The sequence below is a fragment of the Pezoporus flaviventris genome, unplaced genomic scaffold, assembly GCF_033815535.1.
Source record: "Pezoporus flaviventris isolate CSIRO_AGI_PZ_B2104156 unplaced genomic scaffold, CSIRO_AGI_Pfla_v1 ptg000072l, whole genome shotgun sequence".
Lineage (NCBI taxonomy): Eukaryota > Metazoa > Chordata > Aves > Psittaciformes > Psittacidae > Pezoporus > Pezoporus flaviventris.
The window spans coordinates 2,673,527-2,694,872 of record NW_026892620.1 but is presented as its reverse complement, the minus strand read 5'-3'; the positions used below and the strand labels follow the sequence as shown (position 1 = coordinate 2,694,872).

General features: G+C 43.2%; 1 protein-coding gene across 1 annotated transcript; it reads left to right on the top strand.

The window, feature by feature from the left end:
• The first annotated feature begins 717 nt into the window (after positions 1-717).
• F10 (coagulation factor X) lies at positions 718-12,963 on the top strand. Its single transcript, XM_061472692.1, has 8 exons — positions 718-825; positions 3,599-3,759; positions 5,227-5,251; positions 7,919-8,032; positions 8,970-9,110; positions 9,909-10,159; positions 10,668-10,785; positions 11,629-12,963. Exons 1-8 carry the CDS (start codon positions 756-758, stop codon positions 12,174-12,176), a joined length of 1,428 nt encoding a protein of 475 aa, XP_061328676.1. The 5' UTR covers positions 718-755; the 3' UTR covers positions 12,177-12,963.
• Positions 12,964-21,346: the final 8,383 nt, after the last annotated feature.

Genomic DNA, 21,346 nt, shown 5'->3' with positions numbered 1-21,346 from the left:
GAACAAGGGTACAATGCTGAAAGAAAACAATCAGTGCTAATGGCTGCACAGAATGACTTTTTCAAAACAAAGCTGGGGTTTGGGCATGTTTTCAATATAACAGCCTGTTTAAGCAAGACAAGAAGACGAAGGAGATCTAATGGCAGGCTCTGGAAACGCCGAAGACATGCACAGAGAGCTCACCAGGCACAGCTGAGGGAAAAAGCCCAAGAAGTCGGAGATGCCGGGAGCTGCCAGCTCCCGGTGAACACCAGGCCAAGGTCACCAGGCCCTCGGTACGGAAGGCGCAGTGCCAGCAGATTATGGGCCTGGGATGCAGGAAAGGTGGTGGGAGCTGCCGAGGGTGGCGAGTGTTTTGGGGTGAGAGCCCGGCTTTGCACTTGCTCAGCCCGGCGCTGAGTCCCACACCTGCATCAGCCGGTGCTTGCTTATTAACGTGAGGGTTCACTTCCCCTCTCCCGCAAATAAGAGGTACAACTAAAGAAGCCTGCTGCCTTTTCTTATAAAAGAAAATAATTAAATAAATAGAAAGAAAAAGAAGAGCCTCATCACGACCCCCACCCCCGGCTGAGAAATCCCACGGCGGCTTTTCCCCTACCCCAGCGCTTCCGCTATTTCAGAGCGGGGTGAAGCAATGCCGCTTCACTCTCTCCCCGCCTGGGGGGGGTGAAGGCTTCAGCTCCCGTCCTGTCCGTGCCGTGCCGTGCCGTGCCGTCCCGTGCCGTCCCGCCGCAGCGCGGGGTCTCCGCGCCACCATGGCCGGTCGCCTACTGCTCCTATTGCTGTGCGCGGCGCAGACGGGCGAGCTCCGAGCTGAAGGAGGCGGTAAGGAGGCGCCTCTTTCATTTTGGGGTGTGGGGGGATGTCCCCTTCCTCACAGCCTGTGGGGGGCTGCCGGGAGATGGCGGGGGGAGGACAGGACGGGACGCTGCTGGCCGGGGCTCGGTTTCCAAAACGGCTCAGGGGTTATTTGCACCTGTACTGCCCTCCACACCCCGACAGAGAACGCGGGCAGGGAGCTGCCAGGAGCACCTCGGGGTGCTTGAGCCCCCGGGGTGCTGTGTCCCGTCCCAGGGTCCCTGTCTGCTGCGCCTTCCCGGTTCTCCCCTATAAAATGGGATTGCTGGCCCTCCACACCATTCGCATCGCACTGCGTCAGCAATGTGTTCAGCAGGACTAGGTAAGTGATTATCCCCCCTGTATTGGGCACTGGTGAGGCTGCACCTCGAATCCTGTGTTCAGCTATGGGTCACTCACTTCAAGAGAGATATTGAGGTGCTGGAGCAGGTCCAAAGAAGGGCAACAAAGCTGGTGAAGGGTCTAGAGTGCAAGTCTGATGAGGAATGGCTGAAGGTGTTTAGTCTGGAGAAGAGAAGGCTCAAAGGGGGGGGACCTTATCTCTCCCTACAACTACTTGAAAGGAGGATGGAGCAAGTAGGTGGCCAGTCTCCTCCCAAATAACAAGTGGTAAGGCAAGAGGTAACAGCCTCAAGTTGCACCTGGGGAGGTTTAAACTGGATATTAGGAAAAACTTCTTCACACAGAGGGTGCTCAGTCATTGGAACAGGCTGCCCAGGGCAGTGGAGGAATAACTGTCCCTGGGTGTTAAAAAGCCGTATAGATGAGGCCCTCAGTGATATGGTTTAGTGGTGGACTTGGCAGTCCTGGGGTAGTAATTTGACTTGATGATCTTAAAGGTCTTTTCCAGCCTAGCTGATTCTGTGATTGTGTGGGAGCGCAGCTGCCCTCGCAGCCTGAGGTGGTTCTGTCTGTGAGGGGAAGCCTGGCCAAGGCTTGGTTGGAGCTGGGGCGCAGGAGCAACACATCTCACCACCCTCTGTGCCCATAGGGTCAACACCGAAGTGCAGAGTAGCATCAGTAAATGGCTTTTCAAAAGTTGTTTACTCTTCCTTCAGTGAGTCAGCCTGCTGAGGCTTTATAAATGAGGTCTTCCACATGTTCCTGGAATGTCCTACTTCAGTTGATCAATGCCTGTTGCTCCTTGATGTCTTTGAAGAAGGAAGCAGGACAGAAAGCTTGGGAAAGAGAACAGCCAGCCTCAGAAGACTAATGGGCTAGTTCAAGTTTACAAAAACATCCGCTTAACATGGGTGATATGGAGGCAAAGGAATATAGAGGTGATAACCCCAATGGCTGCATCCTGTCACTTTGCTGTCACTGCAGAGAGGGATTTAAGTGCAAATAAGATAGAGGGTGAATGAACTAACAGTTACTGTGCTACAAGTTACAAGCACTTTCTCTAAGCCTTCCTTTCGAGGAGCCTTTTCAGAATAAGTGCAGCTTCAAATTATACCTGGGTTCTATAGGATTGCTTAGTATAAATAGCCCTAGCAGAATTTGGCTCCCTGTGGCTGATCCACGAATTTCAGTGAAAGCAGGGTAAGTCCCCTCTGTGTTCACTTAAGAGGATATTAGGGTGTATGATTACTACCAGCAAGTTTATTGCTGAATTGAGCTGCATGCTCCAGAAGGTGTGTGCAATCTGTCCATTGGTCTTGAAGTTCCGTCTGCAGCACCGCCTTCTACACTCCATTCTGTGATTAGAAAGTATATTTTCTCCTTAGATTCCAGGTGTTTAGAACATAATTAAACACCAGCTTCCAAACTCTGCAAACTTTCCTATAATATGTGCTTTTTACAGGGTAATTGGCAGTTTATTTACTCCAGTGTTATTTCTGGTTTTCCTGTCTGGTGAAGCGTGCATAAGTTGATGGAGAGTAACACTATTACTCATGCAGCCAAGTGTCTGATCTGAGTTTAATGCCTCTAATCCTTTTGTTTAAATCAAAAACTACCTGCATCTTGAACTTGAAGGCAGCTGGTCTTAGGCTTCTGTGGCACCAAGCTTTTAAGAAATAAACCAACCCAGCTAACTGACCTCAGGCTGTACTTTCCTGCTGAAGCTGATGTTCATTTACTTTTGCTCTTTGTTCAGTCTTAGAAGTCAGCTGCTTTAGCTCTACCTGGATTCCTAGCAGTAATGCAGGAACATTTGTATGGGTGACTGGGAGGTGTTAAGAGGAAAGAAAGGTCCCAGGAGTGTACAGTGGAATTTGAGGTGATGAAGGGCAGTAGAACTCATACGCATGCTTTTCCCATGTGTTGGTAGATACATTACTGCATCTTGAGTTTATGTAGCATTTAGTTTCTGTATCACAAGCCCCTGGAGCAGGTGATGGTCTTGCCTAGTGGTCAGCTTTAAAACCAAATCAGGGAATGCAGACTGCCTGACCTTTAGGGAAGATCATTTTGTTCAAGACAGGAGTCTTGAGCAGGAGCAACAGAAATACAAGCCTTCAGCGTCAACCTGCATGTTCTTATTTTCAAGACTAGAACCAGTAGGAGATCATTTTGGGGGCCTACAGGTTGTCCTGTTGCTGATTCTCAGAGAGAAGAGACTGCTCTGAGATCCAGAGACGTATCAGTCTGTGTAAGGACTAACCTCACAGGTAGTGTTATGTACTGGTAGGGGATGAAAGGGTCTGGTTTGGGTTTGTTTCTACTTCACTTAGTTCTAATGACTCTTTACCACTACCAGATGTTACCTGCCACCTATATCATTTTCTCTGTTGTTTAGTATTCATCAATAGAGAAAATGCCGACAAGTTCTTGGAAAGAACAAAACGTGCTAACTCCTTCTGGGAGGAATGGAAGAAAGGGAATATTGAAAGAGAATGCAATGAGGAGCGCTGCTCAAAAGAAGAAGCAAGAGAAGCATTTGAAGACCAGGAGAAAACTGTAAGGATGAACTAATATAAGACATAAGTCTATATATTTCATCTTTTAAAAATAGTTATTAAGGTAATTTCAGCCTGGGCATCGAAAATCACAAGTTACTCCCAATCACTTAACACAAAGAATAGATAGCAGTTTTGGCTCTGGTTGGCATTACTAAGGCATAAACATACTATAACAGTCTTAATTCAGTTCCTGCAAGGCCAGCCCATGTTAAAGCCTCCATTATTTTTCCTGTTCTCATCTGTTTACTTGCTATTTGAGGTGTTTGACTTCTAAATGCTTTGATACTACCTGTGTTGGAAATAACGCTCATCCTATCTGGTCAGGAGTTCTTAGGTGGAGAGTCCACAGGGAAGGTTGAGAAGGCAGGTGCTGACATGGAAACTTCATGGCAGAATTTTGCTGAACTTAAGTAGCTTTGCAATGCTTGTCATTTTGGGTCTCTCTTTTTCAGTATCTGAATTGACAGAATGTATGCTGTGGGCCATTCTTGTACGCCTTTCATGTTATATTGCCCATGTGGAATGAAGTTTGTACATGTGACTCTTGTGCAACCTGCCCTACCCCAATTGCCACTTTAATTTAGACAGAAATGCAGTCTATTCCCAAACTCAAGGGAGAGTTTTAAAGAGATGGGGAGCTATGGGGACTGGGGTCAGTAGAAAAGATGATATCTGAAAACTTGATGTGACTTGATGTGATGGTGGTGGAGGGGAACCGGGAACGTCAGCTGTAGCTTCACAGCTGTTAAGAACAGCCCTGAAACTGAAGTTAAGGCCAGATTAATTTCATTTTAGCATTATTTAATAGCCAGAATGCTCTTGAAGTGGCCCTGAGATGACCTGGGTGGGGAATCATGGGTGCATTGCCAGGGTACTTCAAAGCATAAAGGTTGGCTGATCCATAGCAGAACCAGCACAGCCTGTTCTGCTGGTGACCAGATGTCACTGAAAAGAACTGTCATAGACAGACAGACAGCATACCTGGAGTCCTCAGTGGAGAGGAAAAGAAGAACACAAATCAGACAAATATTTTTAAATCTCAAGATTTCTGAGGTCCTGATTGATGGGAGTATGGGGAGAGGATGGAGACTGAGAATTTGGCATTATAGGAATTAAAAGGACATTCAGTCAAAACTGGTGGAAAGATACAGATGCAAGAAATCAAGTGCCTTATGCTGTGTAAGACACACTGGGAGGGAAACCTCTAAGGAGTTTCAGATATTTCTGAAAAATGCACAAGATTTGTTTCTGTAGAGCTGGGCACTATAGGTAGTTTTGATTTATTAAATGGTTATAGCAGTCTGCAAGGCACTGTATGTGCCTGTAACTTAAATGTTTGTGTTAACAATTGTTAGCTGCAAATATCCTCTGTATGAAAGCTCTAATATTTTTCTGAAGAAATCAGTAATTCTCATCTAACTCTTTTTGTCTTCTTTTATTCCCCTTTTCCCACACCTACTTATAGGAGGAATTCTGGAACATCTATGTAGGTAAGAAACACCCTGCGTTTGTTTATAGAATTAAGCTTCCCTATTGCAAGATTGAAAAGGATGCACCTCTGAAGTAACCACTTCCTGCTCCCTTGCTTCCTCTCTTTTCACTGTAGACACCCTCACTTTGTGTTTCCTCTGAAGAAGGAATCTGATTTACTGCCTTGCTGTTGCTTGAATTCAGTTGCTTTATTCAAAGGCAATGTTCAGCTGCCTTCAGTTGCTGGGATGATTTTTGTCCTCTAAAAAAAAAAAAAAAAAAAATAATGGCCCTTTGCATGCAAAGGATGGTGAGAAACAGAAACTGGGCATGTGAGTCTGCTGGTCAGCTGTCCTTCAGAGGACAACTGGATAGAGGAGTGCAGGATGCAGAGTCATAGATGAGGGTGGCACTTAACTTTGTGTTGGCTACAGCACTTATTAGACTATACTGAGCAATCACTTGCCAGTTTTGTGTCACCTTCCATGCCAGAGTGTTGTTGATTCCTGTATTATTGAACATTTTGTGGGATGAGTTTTCTAAAGAACTGGTTGACATTCAAGGAGGAGATGCTGGTAGACTAACAGATGCCACCAATCAGTCTTTTCTGTTTTGTTCTTTTTTTCCTAAGGTCTAAACTGCTTTTGTTAAGATTCTAGTATCCATAATCACTATGCAGGGACAGATTTCTAATGCATTAGTGTTTGGTAATGTTCTCCTGAAAGTACATGCCCAGCTTGCATGTTAGGAGGAGTACCTCAAAAATGTTGACCAAAGACAGCTCAGCTTTGTCCTTCGGAGTACGCAGAAAGTTGAAGACGGCTGCCACAAAGAAGGTACAGGCTTTCACAATCCTCTAAGCAGGAGTGAACTCTGCAACCTACAGGCTGAAATTTCAAGCATAGCCTATGTCAGTGTTGCAGTGAACAGGAGTGGAAAATTTCAAACCATTTTCTCATGAGAATACAAGCAGCAGAACATCAGTGCCAGTGCTCTTAGCAGAGGTGCCAATTTCATGCATTTTAAACCACAGTCCATGAGTGCTTTATTGGTGTTCAGAAGTATTGAAAACCACAGCTGCCCTCAGCCAAGATACTAGAACAACTCTTGCTTCCTTTTTTAGCATGGGATTCTGCAATGCTTTTGTGCAATATTGATAGAAAACTCATTACCACAGCAGCAGCTACACTGTGGGGGCAAGCTAAACAAGTACGGTTTCCAACAGTAGGATGCTGCTTAGCTTAGACCACTGCAGAATGGAGTGCTCTGGCACTGCAGAGGAGGCAGAAACCAGGAGCTGTGCTGTAGGCCTCAAGTCTGTCTTTCTTTTGCTAAATGGTAATCTCGGCTTCCCTCTTGAGGATAGAGATCAGTCTTCAACGCCTCTGTGGTGGACTGCACAGATGCAGCATTTGTGTGTTGTTGGTTTTGGCCATGTGCAGGTACAGAAGGGATGTTGAGGTGTGAGGGCAGTACACAAAGCCCAGCAGATGTTCCCTGGGGCAGATAAAACTTCAGCAGATGAGGTGACAAGGCCAGTGCCACTGTGCATGCTGGATGCTTAGCATGAGCAGCTTCTTGCATCTTGTCTCTCTGTGGGCATTGCTGTTCTTCCAGCTGCTCCAAACAGAGGCAGAAAAGATGGTAAAATACCAACATTTGAAAAGCATGTCATCTAAAGCAATGAATTAGTAAGCCAGTGTCACTTCTCTGGGTATTCTGCTTTTCCTACCAAACAGGGCAGAAGAACCCAGCAGGGTTCCCCCATGTGATGGGAGAGCACATTTGTTACAGCAAATCACTAGATGGGAGAGACCATGGCAGTGAGCATCAGTGCAGGGGTGAGATACCTTTGTGGGTGTGGGAGAAAGGAACATGTCTCCAAACACAATGTAGCCTCGCCGCCCTATGTGTAACTGAGTTTGTGAGATACGTGTGGCTGGAGCCCTGGAACCAGGTCAGCCAGTTGTCTCCAGGTCACAGAAAGGAAGAAAGGCTGCAGAACTACCTTTCAAATGTAGCATAGATGTGGGAGTCTGAGGTAAGAACTGATTTTTTTGAAGCTCAACCTCATACCTCAGTGGATACAATAGGAAAATGTTAGTAGTATGAGCAGCACAAGGCAGGAATTTGGCCTACACACAGATTTTAGCCGGGCTCTCTACAGCTTTATTTTGTTTATCTTCTGATTAATATGCTGATATCTGTTTCTTTAAATGAACAGCACTGCAGGCGAAAGACATGCACAAGGGATGAGATGACCTTTAAATAAAAGTTGAGTTGTCGTTATTAGGCAGAATTGCAAGGAAATACAAGAGGCCAAAAGGTTAATATCTTTAGACAGTAATTGCAATGTAGAAATGTCCTGTCTGCTTTTACAGTCTTCACTGTAACTGATATATACTCTGACTGTGATGAATTACTTTATCTTCCTACAAAAAAAGGCTTGTGTACCTGCTGTCATACAGTAGTCATAAAAAGCATATTTCAAAACTGAGGGTCTGTGTATGAATCATTGCTGCTTTGGAATGATTGCATTCATACTGTTTGTTCCATCTGGAGTGTGGCAATTCACAGGACAAATGTTTTAAAAGGAAGAATGAAAGATTGCTTATTAACACCCCTTTAGAGTTCACTGAAAATGCTTACACTCTGACAGTAATTTGGTTTTTGGTTTGTTTTTGTAGATGGGAACCAGTGCAGCTCAAGTCCTTGTCAGTATGGTGGACATTGTAAAGATGGAATTGGTTCTTACACTTGCTCATGCTTGGATGGTTATCAAGGGAAGAACTGTGAATTTGGTAGGTTTCTGCTATAGAGAACTGTGGCAGCGAATTTCCAAGGGAGCTGAAACATAGAGTTAACTGTTTCTTAACCAACATTATTTGCCTCTTGCCTAAAATGCATAGAATAGGATGGCAGTGAACAGTGAGTTGGAGGACAGAACCAGAAATGCAAAGCCCTGGTGACTCTATAGCTGGATAGTGAATGTTCTGAAGTTATGCTTGCTCAAGAGAGAGCCTTCTTAATTACAATAGTGCTTCTTCACATGACCTTAAATCCACAAAACATGATGATAAAACTATGCAGCATGGGATTCGTATAACTGACATCAAAGAGCCTTTATCACAAGCTCAGAAGTACAGCCTCCCTACTCAGCTCACAGCAGTGAGAACAAAAGTAAGCAGATTTCAGTAGACAGTGCAGAGACTTTTTCAGCCTTGCAAGGAATAAATTTCTGCATATAAATCCTTCCTGAGTCTCACTTCTGTGGCATAGAGCTACTACCCTGATGATGTCACTGGAGCATGTATTAGTAGCCCAGAAGTAAGACTGGAAGGTGTGGAACTAAAGCTCAGACATAGGACTGAGGGGAGTAGAGGAGATTAGAGTTGTGTAAGGCAAAAGGGAGGAATCATGAGTATTTACCAGTATCTGGGCCTCTCTGTTAGTGTTTTATTCATTCTTCCATTGTCAGGTTGTCTCTGCTTTTTTTGAGCTCACCATGACATGGCAATTGGGCTCACTTGGACTTGCCAAGTAATTTTCATGTGGTGGATGTGACTGCTTTGTCAGGCGCTAGCTAATGTTACCCACTCATAAAGATGTGCTTCAAGTGTTTTAGAGGTGGAGATAGAGGTCCTGTTTGAAGAGTGTGGATTAATTTGATGAACTTTGAGATCTTCTGAGAAGTGAGTGTTTTATTTACAGTTTTTTCTCCAAATGTCTCTTTTATAGTCATACCAAAGTACTGCAAAATAAACAATGGTGACTGTGAGCAGTTCTGCAGCGTCAAAAAGAGTATACAGAAGGATGTTTTGTGTTCCTGTGCAAAAGGGTATGCTCTAGCAGAGGATGGCAAGCGCTGTGTTTCAACAGGTATGAAGTAATGAAATAAACAGCAATGGTGGTGAGACTTGTTTCACAGTTAAAGAATGTCTTTTGAACCATCAGCATCCTACATTACATGGATTTAACACTGAGGCCAACCGATTTGTATATCCAAAGACTTTTTTTTGTGAGGTGATGCAATTGATTTATCAAAATCTAGCTGATTTGGAACCCTTTGCAAGATACTTTACAGAGTTACCCAAGTAAACTCTGCTGTTGACAGAGGAGAAAAGTATTGTAGTTGTATCTCATTTACTTAAACACTTATATTCCATATAAATAACAGCTTGCAAAATCTTTTCCACTTTAAATTTCAGTTAACATAGTCAAATAGTAACTGATGACATAAAGTAATTGTGATTAATGTTATTTGTACATTTTTTATATATTTCAACAAACCTGGGGAGGGGGGATAAGTCAAACATATACTCATGATGCTGGATTTTTTTATCCTTTATAGCTAATAATAAATTTCTGTCATGTGCTATATTGTTCCTAAAATAAAACACCCCACTCAGTTTCTTAATTGATTGTTTCAGTAAAAGCAAGTACATGAATATAGCAATGTAAGCAATTGAAGATGAAGTTTTAAATTTCAAATACTTATTCCTTGATATTTCAGACTATCTGGTCTTCCTCCTTTGTTGCATCTGCCAAGGTTTTGCTACCGTTTTGAAAACAGGACAGCTGCATTACATGGTTTATTGTGAGATGCTGTTGTCAAGGATTTTCTGCATATGGTGGTGTTTCTGTCTACTTCTAATTTTCACATTCTTGTCTTTACAGTAAAATATCCTTGTGGAAAAGTTCTTGTGAAAAGAAAAAAAAGGTCAGTTATTTTACCCACTGCCAACAGCAATGTAACAGGTGATCCAAATGCGGCTCCCACATATGAAACAAGTTTGGAAGAGGACATTGTTACTACCACAGAAAGCCCAACTCCCCGTCCTGGCAATGAAACAAATAGCGATACTCAATATGTCAATACCAGGATAGTAGGTGGTGATGAATGTCGTCTTGGTGAATGTCCATGGCAGGTAAATGTGGTGTTTGTGCTCTGCCTGTAAGCAGAAAGTGTTTCTGAGGGAAAATGTGCCACTGTTGATTTAACCTGGCTGCCTTCTGAATGGTAGCCTTCTAGTATGCTATTTATAGCTGGAGGTAGCAGAATTACACGAACCTAGGCACTTCAATGTGCTGTTCTGCAAACTGCAGCCTTGAAACGTTAAAATGAAAGGCTTTGTGCGATTTTAGATGGTGCTGCTTAACCTGTCACCAGAGGTGACAGCATTTTCAGTCAGTGTCTTGTTCCTAAAAGACATTACTAAGCACTGTGAGTGAGGTAACATGGCAGCCAAACATCTACTTTCCATGAAGACAGTCAAGACTCAGTAGCACATGCATGTGTGAATGCCATATTTAGGAGAGGTCTACAGGGTAATGCATGCTGCAGTAATAAGCATATATGCAGTGTACCGAGAAATCAATAACCTGTTTTCATAGCTCATTGACATTAAACTGCTCTTCTTAATGCTGCACTTACAGGCTGTTTTGTTAAATGAGGAAGGGGAAGAGTTTTGCGGTGGAACCATTTTGAATGAAAATTTCATACTTACTGCAGCTCATTGCATGAACCAATCTAAAGAAATCAAAGTAGTTGTTGGTAAGTGGTTATTTATTTTACTCCTGTGATGTTTGAGTATGTGTTGCATGCTTATCCTCTGTGCCCTAAATCTCATGTGAGATGTACTCTTACTACTTTATTTATTATGGTTTGTTACTTTTCTGTTGTTTTGTTTTCTGAAATTTCTTGTTATTGTGGGAATCCCACTTTGTAACAAGAGGGGCAGCTGATGTGGAAAGTGATAATGCTGCCTCCCTTTCTTCCTTGCCAGCTAGTTGGAAGTGACTAAGAATGAAAGTTCTAGAAGTGTTGGCTAGCACTGTGTTCAGGAGAGTAGTGCTTCTTCAGAAAGCGGATCATTCCTGGCACATCTGAAACATATAGATATGTTTGTTCAGGAACACTCAGGAAAACTATGGCACATTGAATAGAGGAAGAAGAAACAAATTCAAATTATGACTGCTTCACTTTTGAGGCATGAGACTAGATCAACATAACTTTATCTTTGCACTAGTTTAATCCTGACCTACACCAATTTCTCTTCTTTGAAGCAAGCCAGGCTCAAGCTCCTCTAAGAACTTCCATCCAAAGTTGCATTAATTGGACCGAATCCCTTTATGCCTTTATATTATGTATATATTGTGGTATGTATTATATGTATACATGTAAACTGGTACAAAAATTTCCATAGACAAAAGCTTGGGACTTAAACTGATCCAGATGCTGCTAATAAGTATTGCAGTACATTTTTGCAGTTTACTTGTATGTTATAAAGGCTTAGGCAGAGTGTTAGCAATGGGTATACTACTCTCTTCCTTTATCAAGTGTCTTAATTTCTTATGCTATCCCCATATTAATGACCCTTTTATTACTCTTGTACAGGTGAAGTGGACAGAGAAAAGAAAGAACAGTCTGAAACAATGCATGCTGTGGACAAAATATTTGTTCACTCTAAATATGTTGTCGAGACTTACGACAATGACATAGCCTTAATAAAGCTGAAGGAACCCATAATGTTTTCCGAGTACATTATAGCAGCATGCATCCCAGAAGCAGACTTTGCTAATGAAGTTCTGATGAACCAGAAATCTGGGATGGTCAGCGGCTTTGGGCGTGAATTTGAAGGTGGACGACTCTCCAAAAAACTGAAAGTGCTCGAAGTCCCCTATGTTGATAGGAACACTTGCAAGCAATCCACTAACTTTGCAATAACAGAAAACATGTTCTGTGCTGGTTATGAAACAGAGCAAAAAGATGCATGTCAAGGAGACAGTGGAGGCCCCCATGTAACCAGATACAAGGATACTTATTTTGTTACTGGAATTGTTAGCTGGGGAGAAGGATGTGCAAAGAAAGGCAAATATGGTGTCTATACCAAACTGTCCAGGTTCTTGCGCTGGGTAAAAATAGTCATGAGACAAAATTTGTAGTGGTACAGCTCTTGATCCTTCTGTTAGCTGACAAGGTGCACTTTCTGTAATGGAAACTCTGTTTGTATCTTTTAGCCACATCTACTAAACTTGTTTTGAGAGCTGATTCCTTACAGTTTTGGTGCTGCTTCTTTTTGTTTTATTCCTGCTTTAAAGCATGTACATGCAGATTGCTGGTGTTGTTTGTACAATGAGGGGCTTTCCCCCCAAAAAATGGCTGTTCAGTGGGGTCTTTTATTATGTTTATATTGCCATTTTGGTTCCTGCCTGTTCACCTAAGTGCTTCTACCAGGGCCTTCTGAACATATTATGAACCTCTACTAATCATGATGAGTGGGAAGGACAGGACTTCAGTTAATCCTCATATTGCAGCCAGCTGGCTCAGCAGGGAGTTTGTCATTACTAGAGCTGTTTAGCTTCTACCTCTGGATGTAGTTAGAAGATTAAGGGAGCATGGAAGCGTGCTTGGTAAAAGCTGAGACACAGGTAAGTATTCAGCAGGTGATGCTACATAACCGCATGTTCCACAAAATTGCCTGCTTAGGTCACAACAGCTGATTAAAAAAGGGGGGGATGGTATGTGTGTGCGCTTTATATGGATTGTACCTCACTTTAATTTGAGCACTTATGTTCTACTCATCAGAAAAGAAAATGCGTGCATGATCACTGTTTTCTGAATTGTGTGTGGCTGAGGATCAGAAAGCTCCTTGCATGTGTTTTAGGTGTTTCTGTAAGGTGCAATATTGAATGTACACCAGCATTTGAAATAAAGAATTCTTTCTTTTTTTGTTCTTTTTTAAATTATTTGTTCCCTCCAGCCACCTTACAAATGTATGAAGACAAAATCTCACTTGAGAGTGAAAAAGGAGTGAATGCCCCTATGTGTGACAAGGCTGCTGAGGAGGTAGAGAATGGAAGGGGGCATAGAGGTTCCTAAGTGGCAAGTTCGATGCCAAGACACTAATTTTCTAAGAAAGAGGCAAACTCAAACAGTGATTTCCCACACATAGTTGAGCTACTGTGATCTGATCTGTGCAGTAGAACTCCAGGCAGAAGCTCTGCACTCTGATGGGGTTTTTGTATGTGGAGTATTCCTTCATATGTTCTTTAAACCTTTCCAGCTTCAGCCCCAGTTACAGAAATCCCCCAGCTCCTCTTGTCTGAACAAACCCAGACCCCTCAGCCTGTTCCTGTACATCATGTGCTGTAGGCCCCTGATGGCCTTTCCAAGGCTTCTCCAATCTGTTGCGCTCCCCTCCTGTCCAAGCTACGCTGATCTTCACCAGACACCTGCTACTTATCTCATAGGGTTTGAGCTGACACTGGCTAGTTTCATAGAGCAGATGATGTGAACGAACTAGGTTGACAAACTGGAAATACAACTCTACAGAGCAGCACAGTATTGCTGCAGTCAGCGGTAATTGTGAGCAGGAAGGACTGCAGGTCAGTTACCCCAGCCTGATGGTCTCCATCTGTATAAACCCTCAGCGGGCTTACTTCAATGTTTGTTCAGCAATGTTTGTTCCCTGAGTTCTTCTGACCACTGGGTTGCTGTTTGAATCCCTTGTCCTACTGGTTGCTCGCTCTGTGCTCCACCAGGGTGAAGCATCCCTCTTTAAAGGGACAGCCTCAGGCCTAGACGCTACTCAAATCCTATTTATACACTTGTGCTAAGGGCATTCTTCTACTTCAGTGAAACTTGTGAAAATCAGGCTGGACTACAAGGTGTTGAGGTAGCTGAAAGGAGGACCTCCCCCTGGCAATGGTGACAGTAGCTGGGTTTTACTAGCTGATAAGTGTATGCATTCTTGTTGAGCCAAGTAGTGCCTTGAGGGCAGACACAGAGCTGGTGTAACAGATAAGCATGTGAGAGACTGACAAAGGTCCTTGTTTGTGTGCAACATGACTGTGTTCAAAAGAGAAGTGTTGTTATTCTGCAGAGTATGCAACACTTTGCGATCTGTCTTTTACAAGTGAAACTGGTTCCTAGAGAGCCTTTCATCCTGTGCCATCGTGTCTATAGTGCCCGAGGCTCAAGGGCTTCGTGTTTATTCCTCATTCTGTAATAGTGTCTTTGCCATGCTGGGAGGACATGAGTGAAGCATCTGCTTGCATCTTGGCCTCCTACCAAAGCCCATAACCAACTCCAAGGCCTGCAAGACAAGAAAGAATTAAAGCTCACTTTTTAATGTAGACTGATTATTTGGGGGTAATTTCACATAGCAAAATTTGAACAGATTGTAAAATCCAGGAAAGAGGTGCAGCACACAGCTGCTGAGTAAACTGGTGGATTTTAAAATACCACAGCTTCTCATGGCAGGTAAACACTGCTGATTTAGACAAGAGCTGACATTTACCAAGGATGGTGGAAGGAGATGCCCAGCCTCCAAGGAAAAGCCGGTCTTGATATGAAAGGGAAGAAAGGAAGGATGGTATGTAAAGAGTGCAGTCACTTTCAGACTTTGAAAAGGACTTTGAAAAGGTAGGACTTTGCTCAGGCCTAGTCCAAGGTGATACATCTGGGCAAGAGACTCTTGTGCATGAGTTACTTGGCTTCAGAAAGATGAGGCTTCTTGAGACTAGAATAGAGGAAGCCTGAGGAGAAGCATAGCAATAGCAGAGAGGCAGGAACTAATCAGATCTTCATGTCTGTGGTGAAGATAAACAGACAGAGCAGATCTCAGTTGCAGTTTCAGGGAGCTTCCTAGGGAAAATCTCCCAACACTGTGAATAGAAAGGCCCTCTAATAGATTTTGTCCAGAGGGCAGGGAAGCTTCTGATGTTGGTAGTCTTTCAGAGTAAGAGAGGTAAGTAACTGTTATGTGTGCAGCACGATGGGGACTGACCCAGGGAACAAACGCGGACAAGCTGGCCTTCATTATGGTACATGACCGAGCAGCAAAAAAACACACTTGTGCAGGCGCAGTGTCCAACTGGAAGCAATTTCCCACAAAGGTCCTTTGCTGCAGCCTTGGCCAACATGTCAAGAATAATAGAGGTAAACTTGATCCCTTGTTGGCTAAGTAAGCTGGGCTTGGTGATGCTGGAAGTCTTGCCAGCCCCTGTTTTTCTGCATTATCCTGGGCTGCATCAAAAGGAGCGTGACCAGCAAGTCAAAGGAGGTGATCCTGCCCCTTTACTCTGCTCTCGTGAGACCTCACTTGGAGTATTGTGTGCAGTTCTGGTGTCCTCAACATAAAAAGACATGGAACTGTTGGAACAAGTCCAGAGGAGGGCCACGAGGATGATCAGGGGACTGGAGCACCTCCCGTGTGAAGAGAGGCTGAGAAAGTTGGGGCTGTTCAGCCTGGAGAGGAGAAGGCTGCATGCAGACCTCATAGCAGCCTTCCAGTATCTGAAGGGGGCCTATAGGGATGCTGGAGAGGGACTCTTCACTAGGAGCTGTAGCAGCAGGACAAGGGGTAACGGGTTAAAACTTAAATAGGAGAAGTTTGGATTGGATATAAGGAAGAAGTTCCTTACAGGGAGGGTGGTGAGGCACTGTAACAGGTTGCTCAAGGAAGCTGTGAATGCTCCATCTCTGGCGGTGTTCAAGGCCAGGTTGGACAGCACCTTGGGTGAGATGGTTTATTGTGAGGTGTCCCTGCCCATGGCAGGGGGGTTGGAACTTGATGATCTTAAGGTCCTTTCCAACCCAAACTATTCTATGATTCTATGATTTCCAGGTGAGCAGCACAAGCAAAGGGTCACTGTCATGGTCATTCATTTGTGACCTGTGCTAGCACAGTAATAGCAAACAAGGTTTTCCTTCCCCTCTACTGCTTGATTCACCCAGCAGGTTTGTCTTCCGTAGACTTGGAATCAGACCACAAGGTGCTGTCAATAGCTATCCCCATGGAGTTCTGTGAACCAAAAAAAAACAAACCCTCTATTCTGAATAAGGTAGAAATCAATGAATTTGTGCAAGTATGGTGTGGTCTGGTGCTTCTGACAGAGGCCACATGCTGTGTGTCCCAGAGGTCCCATCCAGCCTGCTGCATCTATACAGGACACCCGCTTTCCAGCTCTAATGGATTCAGTCTTTGCCTACAAGCATGACAATTAATTTCACTCTAGCTAAAGAAGTTCAAACTACAGTGGATTGGAATTAGAGGCCAAAACCTTGTGCAAGACCTTATTAGCCTAACCCAGAAAAACTTCTGAATTTTTTTTCTTTTTCTTGTTCTGATCAGCTCTGAGCTTTCCTTTCTTCCTAAGGCACTACCAGAACTGGGAGGCAGTATCTCTGCAATATGCTTACTGAGCTCTGTCCCATGCTGACATTAAGATCGGGCTTTGCTCTGAGAGGTTTTGTTTTCTTGTGAGTTACTGACCTTGGTACTCCAGTTACTCATTTAGCAGCTACCCCAGAACCCTGCAGAGAAATGGGTGGGAGTCAGCTCAGAGGATGGCAATGGCAGGTCATTGCTGGAAAATGTGGCTTCTTCCTGTTGTCCTTGTTTTCCTTCAGATGGTGCAGACAGGCCCAGCCTTTGCTTTAACTTGGCTTTGTGATGCTTTGCCTAAACCACACAGGTAATTATTTGCCATTATTTGTGCTTTGTGGACAAGGATGACATGAGTGAAAACCTGGTAGCCTTGCTTTCTCACCTGCCTTGCTCCCATTGGTATGCTGCAGTGCAGTAATATCCAGGGCTTAATCACTTGGAGAATACCATTTTGGACCGAAATAATTGTGTTAATGTAAAATTTGGGGTCAATATCCAGGACTTTCAAACTGACAGCACAAATGATGTGCTATTCTTCATAACCTTAAGAGTTGAGATAAATAATCCTTACTGACCATTCATAATCTGTTGGGTGAAAAAATGAACCCTACAATGTTTAACAGTGCAGAGGAGAAAGAGAGCCCTACACCATCACCCACTGTGTTTGTCTAAGTTACAACACAAACATCACAACTCTAGTTGAGGAAGTGTCCCACCTGTCTTTTAGGTTGGACCCTGAGAAGCTTCTCTAAGGAATGTGTGAATCATACTGCAGACATGATGCATGCTTTGTTGTTTAATTTTGTTGTAAAATAGTTTGGTGATTAAAGAGGGCTTGTTGGAGACAACTGAACAAACACCTGAGCCATCCACAGTACAAGGGTTGGGAGCTGGAGGAAGATTTTGATATCCCAAGGGTGAGGTGCTTATCCCAGGGAAAGGTACTCAGTGGGGCACGGGGTGCCCCAAGAGTCTTCAGAAGGTTTCAAGAAAATTTTTCTCATACAAACATGTAGAAAGCAATTTTGAGTGCACTCATCTATGGTTTATTTTCATCAACAGACTAGAAGTGGCTGACAACTTTTCCTCCAGTGAGGAGGAAAGAAACTGCTAAGTTGCACTATTCATCAACAATTCACATCAATGTCCTCCAAGGATAGGATAACAGGCTGGGTAGCTGTGAAAGATGCAGTATATGTCAGGTGTCTCCATTAATGGAGGCTTCTAACATTATTTTATATAACACTTTTGTTTTAACAGGAGGAGAAAAACTGGTCTGGATGAAACTACTGTAAGTTTGGTGCACAGCTGTTTGATAAATGGTGCAAAATTTTTGAAAGATTATATGGAATAAAAGAAGGACGCCACAAAGGCAAGACTGAGGACCTCTGATACTTGGTATTTTCCACAGTGACATGCAATGCAGAAGACAGTGTTTACTCACTGCATTTATAGCTCATTCCAGACTGAAAGGACTACCCTAGGTCAAGATGAGAGTTCAAGACAACCTTGTGAAACTGGAACAGTGGCCCAACATAAATAGGAGGCAATTCAGTAAATACAAAACAAAACTTCACCCGTGGCCACACAGCACACAACCGATTAAATTTGTAAAATATGAAATGAAAGCAAGAAGTGTTCTCTATTTTCACAAGGATCAACAGCTTGGACATGAAGTAATGGGATCCTATCTCTCTGAGGGACTTTCAGGTTAGATGTTAGGAAACACTTTCAAACATTATAAGCCTAGTTAAAGAGCTCCTAGTTAAGGAGCAGATTAAGCTACACAGGTGAGCTGTGGAATCTCATTGTGAATCTGTAGGAACAGGTTAGATAGCATCTGTTGGTACCAGTCTACCTCTCCTTGCTCTCACAGGGTTAGTGCCAGGAAGTGCTCTCCCATTCTGCCTGTGATCTTGCAATGTCAGGGACCGAGCTAAGGTGAGTAGCATGAGCTATATACTGATGGACAATGAAGGGATGCAAGGGTCTACCAAGAGTCAAATACTTTATTTGTTACTGGTACTTTAGTTGTTCCTAATTTCAGCCTCTTACCCACACCCATGTTCATCTTTGCCTTAGTACAATGGCTGTTCTGGTGAGTACAGATCATCCCTTGCTTTGCCTTCAAAGGGGTGGTAGTTACAGCTGGGAAACACAGCTTAAGATGTAAAATAATAGTGATCTACCTAATGTTAACAGCTTACCCTTTTTAAAATAATGATAGTTACAACTGTTGTTTTCACTAAGGCCTTCTGCAAGAATTGCACAGAAGTTCCCAAAATGGTGGGGTATTTGACTAACGTGGGCTAATGACTAATGCAAGCAAGCTATTATGAGCTTTTTTTTTTTTTAATGTGCTTTTATGAAACCACCATGGATTTGTAACCTGCTTATACATTTGTCTCTTTTGCAGTCATACCAAATGCATGCAAAGTCAACTTGAGAACTGTGAGCAGCCCTGTGAAACTGAAGATGAAGGAGTCGTATGTTTCTGTGCTGCTGGCTATGCCCTGGCCAATGACAACAAAACCTGCACTCCTGTAGCTACAAAGCCACACTTAAAGTTCATCCATGGAGCACGCAGCACATCTTGACCACATTTGGGAAGTGCTGGTGTTGCAGTGCCATTGTAACATAATGTTAACTCCATGCCTTTCACATGGCTTGCCTGAGGTGTTGCCAACAAATTTAATGAGATCTTAGCTAAAGGTTGTAGTTTAAGTAACATCAAATTGTGCAACTGTGAGTGATGTGCAGCAGCAAAATAAGCTCAGGGAAGTGTTCTCTGCAAGTGGGTGCATTCTCAGAGCGGACTGAAAACCCCTAGGTGCCTACCCTGATTTGAGACAGACTTCTCTGGTGTTAACAGTTTGTGTGGTCATTCCACTCTCCTGAGTGCTGTGTTTCTGCACAGGTTTCCTCCCATGAGGGGATAGGACAAGGGGTAATGACTTTAAACTGAAACAGGGCAGACTGAGACAAGATTGAGAGCTTAGATACAAGGAGCAAATTCTTTACTGTGAAGGTGGTGAGACACTGGAGCAGGTTGCCCAGAGAAGCTGCGGCTGCCCCATCCCTGGAAGGTTCTATGGTCTCTCTAGATGCAAATTCTGTCATTTTCTGTTTCTGTGAATACATGGCTAAAACCAGCAATTGTTGTTAATATGTCATTTATTGAAATACATTCTTTACTTCCACTTTCATGGGGTTTTTTACCTTTTTTTCCCCTTTTTATCTTGATATCCTTTTCCCTACCAAAATTACAGCTGATAAAACTAGGTATGGAAGAGCCAGAGGATAGCAGAGCACATGCACAGACAACTCTGTATCCTTTCAGCTCCTAGCTACAGTTTCAGTGATGTCTGAAGGAGCTTAGTAAGGTGTTTAATTTTGCCCTGAGATGAGCAATATCCTGATCCCCTGTGAAAAATGCAGAAAAATTGCTTTGGAGTCTGTGCCATTTGGATGAGAAATTTATTATTTTTTCCATACACTTTCTCTGATGATAGCATCTTCCAATTGCCCTAACCTGAGCTTCAGGATAAAAATGGGTAAAGATGGCTCACAGAGAAACCTAAACAGAGGATTTTTCAGGCAAACTCCTAGCATGCTGACACAGTCTGAAGTGGGCAACAAGAAGATAAAGTGTTTGGACTTTACCTGGAATTCAGACTTTTTAATGCCATTTCCTGTTCCTCTCCCTTTCTGCCTGATTTTCTCCTCTGAGATAATAGGGCGGCAGCCCTGCAGCTGCATCCAGATGTTGTGATTTAAGGTGTTCTTGTGACTAGTCAGTCACTTCCTCTGCAACAGATTCAGCAGGAGGGAAGCCCTAACCCAACCTCAGCAGTGCTAGTGTAAAGCCAGCACCTGAGAGCTTCCACCCACAGCCCAGATGGATGTAACTGGGTGGTGGAAGTAGCTTCTGCCATAAACCTGACTCCCAAGTCGTGGGAGACAGGGACTGTGGATTTGTGTAACTGCTACACTGCTGGACTGCTTTTGGAAGTTGACTTCTGCATTTATGTCATATGACATGATGTATGCCTTGGTATGTGTCTTGAGTGAGAACTGCAATTCTCTGTTAAATTAAGCAGCTGGAATAAGTGCCCCTGCAGACAGAATTTGCTCTTATCTGTTGCTGAACATCTGAGTAGGTTGATGATGTTTCATGCCTGGCAATGCAAAATGTGAGGAAAGGATGGAGAACCTCAGACGACTGATTCCTCTGAACCCATGTTAAGCTCAAGACAGGAATCAAAGTTCCTTGGAGGCTTCCATGCCTTCTGTAATTGGTTATTATATCCATTTTGAGGGTTTTTAAAGGGCTGCCAAAACAACAAGCAAGTAGAAAACCAGAACAATGCTGTCAATGAAACCTTTACCATAAAGTTTTGGGCTTCATTACAATATTCCCAATGGTAATTCTTATGATATACAACCATGGAAGAGAAGAATCTTGCCCCTTTCATTTTTAGAGCAACATAGTCAAACAGACTTAAACAGGAAACAGATATTTATTGTCTTCCAAAAGTTAACATTCTGCACAGAAAAATTTATGAGTCTTTAGTGTTTCTCAATTTGTATGAAGAAGTCTTTTTGGGAATTAAGTGCACAGACAATTGGAGTTTCGGCAAACAATTTTTGCATTACTGTTGTAGGCTGAGTACAATTTTTGTAACTCAGAAACCCATTTTTTAGTGCCTAGAATTTGTGCTAAACTACTTTTTCATGAATGACAGTAATAATAAATTTGAGGTTTCAAATATGGAGCAGTCTCAGGCTAGTATCTACATGATGTCACAAGTTATTGCAAACATCTGAATGAGGCATCTGGAATCCTTCAAGGTTTGGCCAATACAGGAAATTGCATAAAGGTGTGATGTCAGATCAGTTTAGCTACATCACCTCAACCTTACTTGCCCGCATACTTTCCAT

Excerpts from the sequence above, each read along its gene's own strand:
- F10 (XM_061472692.1), top strand. The coding sequence starts at position 756 with ATGGCCGGTCGCCTACTGCTCCTATTGCTGTGCGCGGCGCAGACGGGC. Across the intron at positions 8,033-8,969 it reads AGGGAAGAACTGTGAATTTG|TCATACCAAAGTACTGCAAA; the intron begins GTAGGTTTCTGC and ends TCTCTTTTATAG. Across the intron at positions 9,111-9,908 it reads CAAGCGCTGTGTTTCAACAG|TAAAATATCCTTGTGGAAAA; the intron begins GTATGAAGTAAT and ends TTGTCTTTACAG.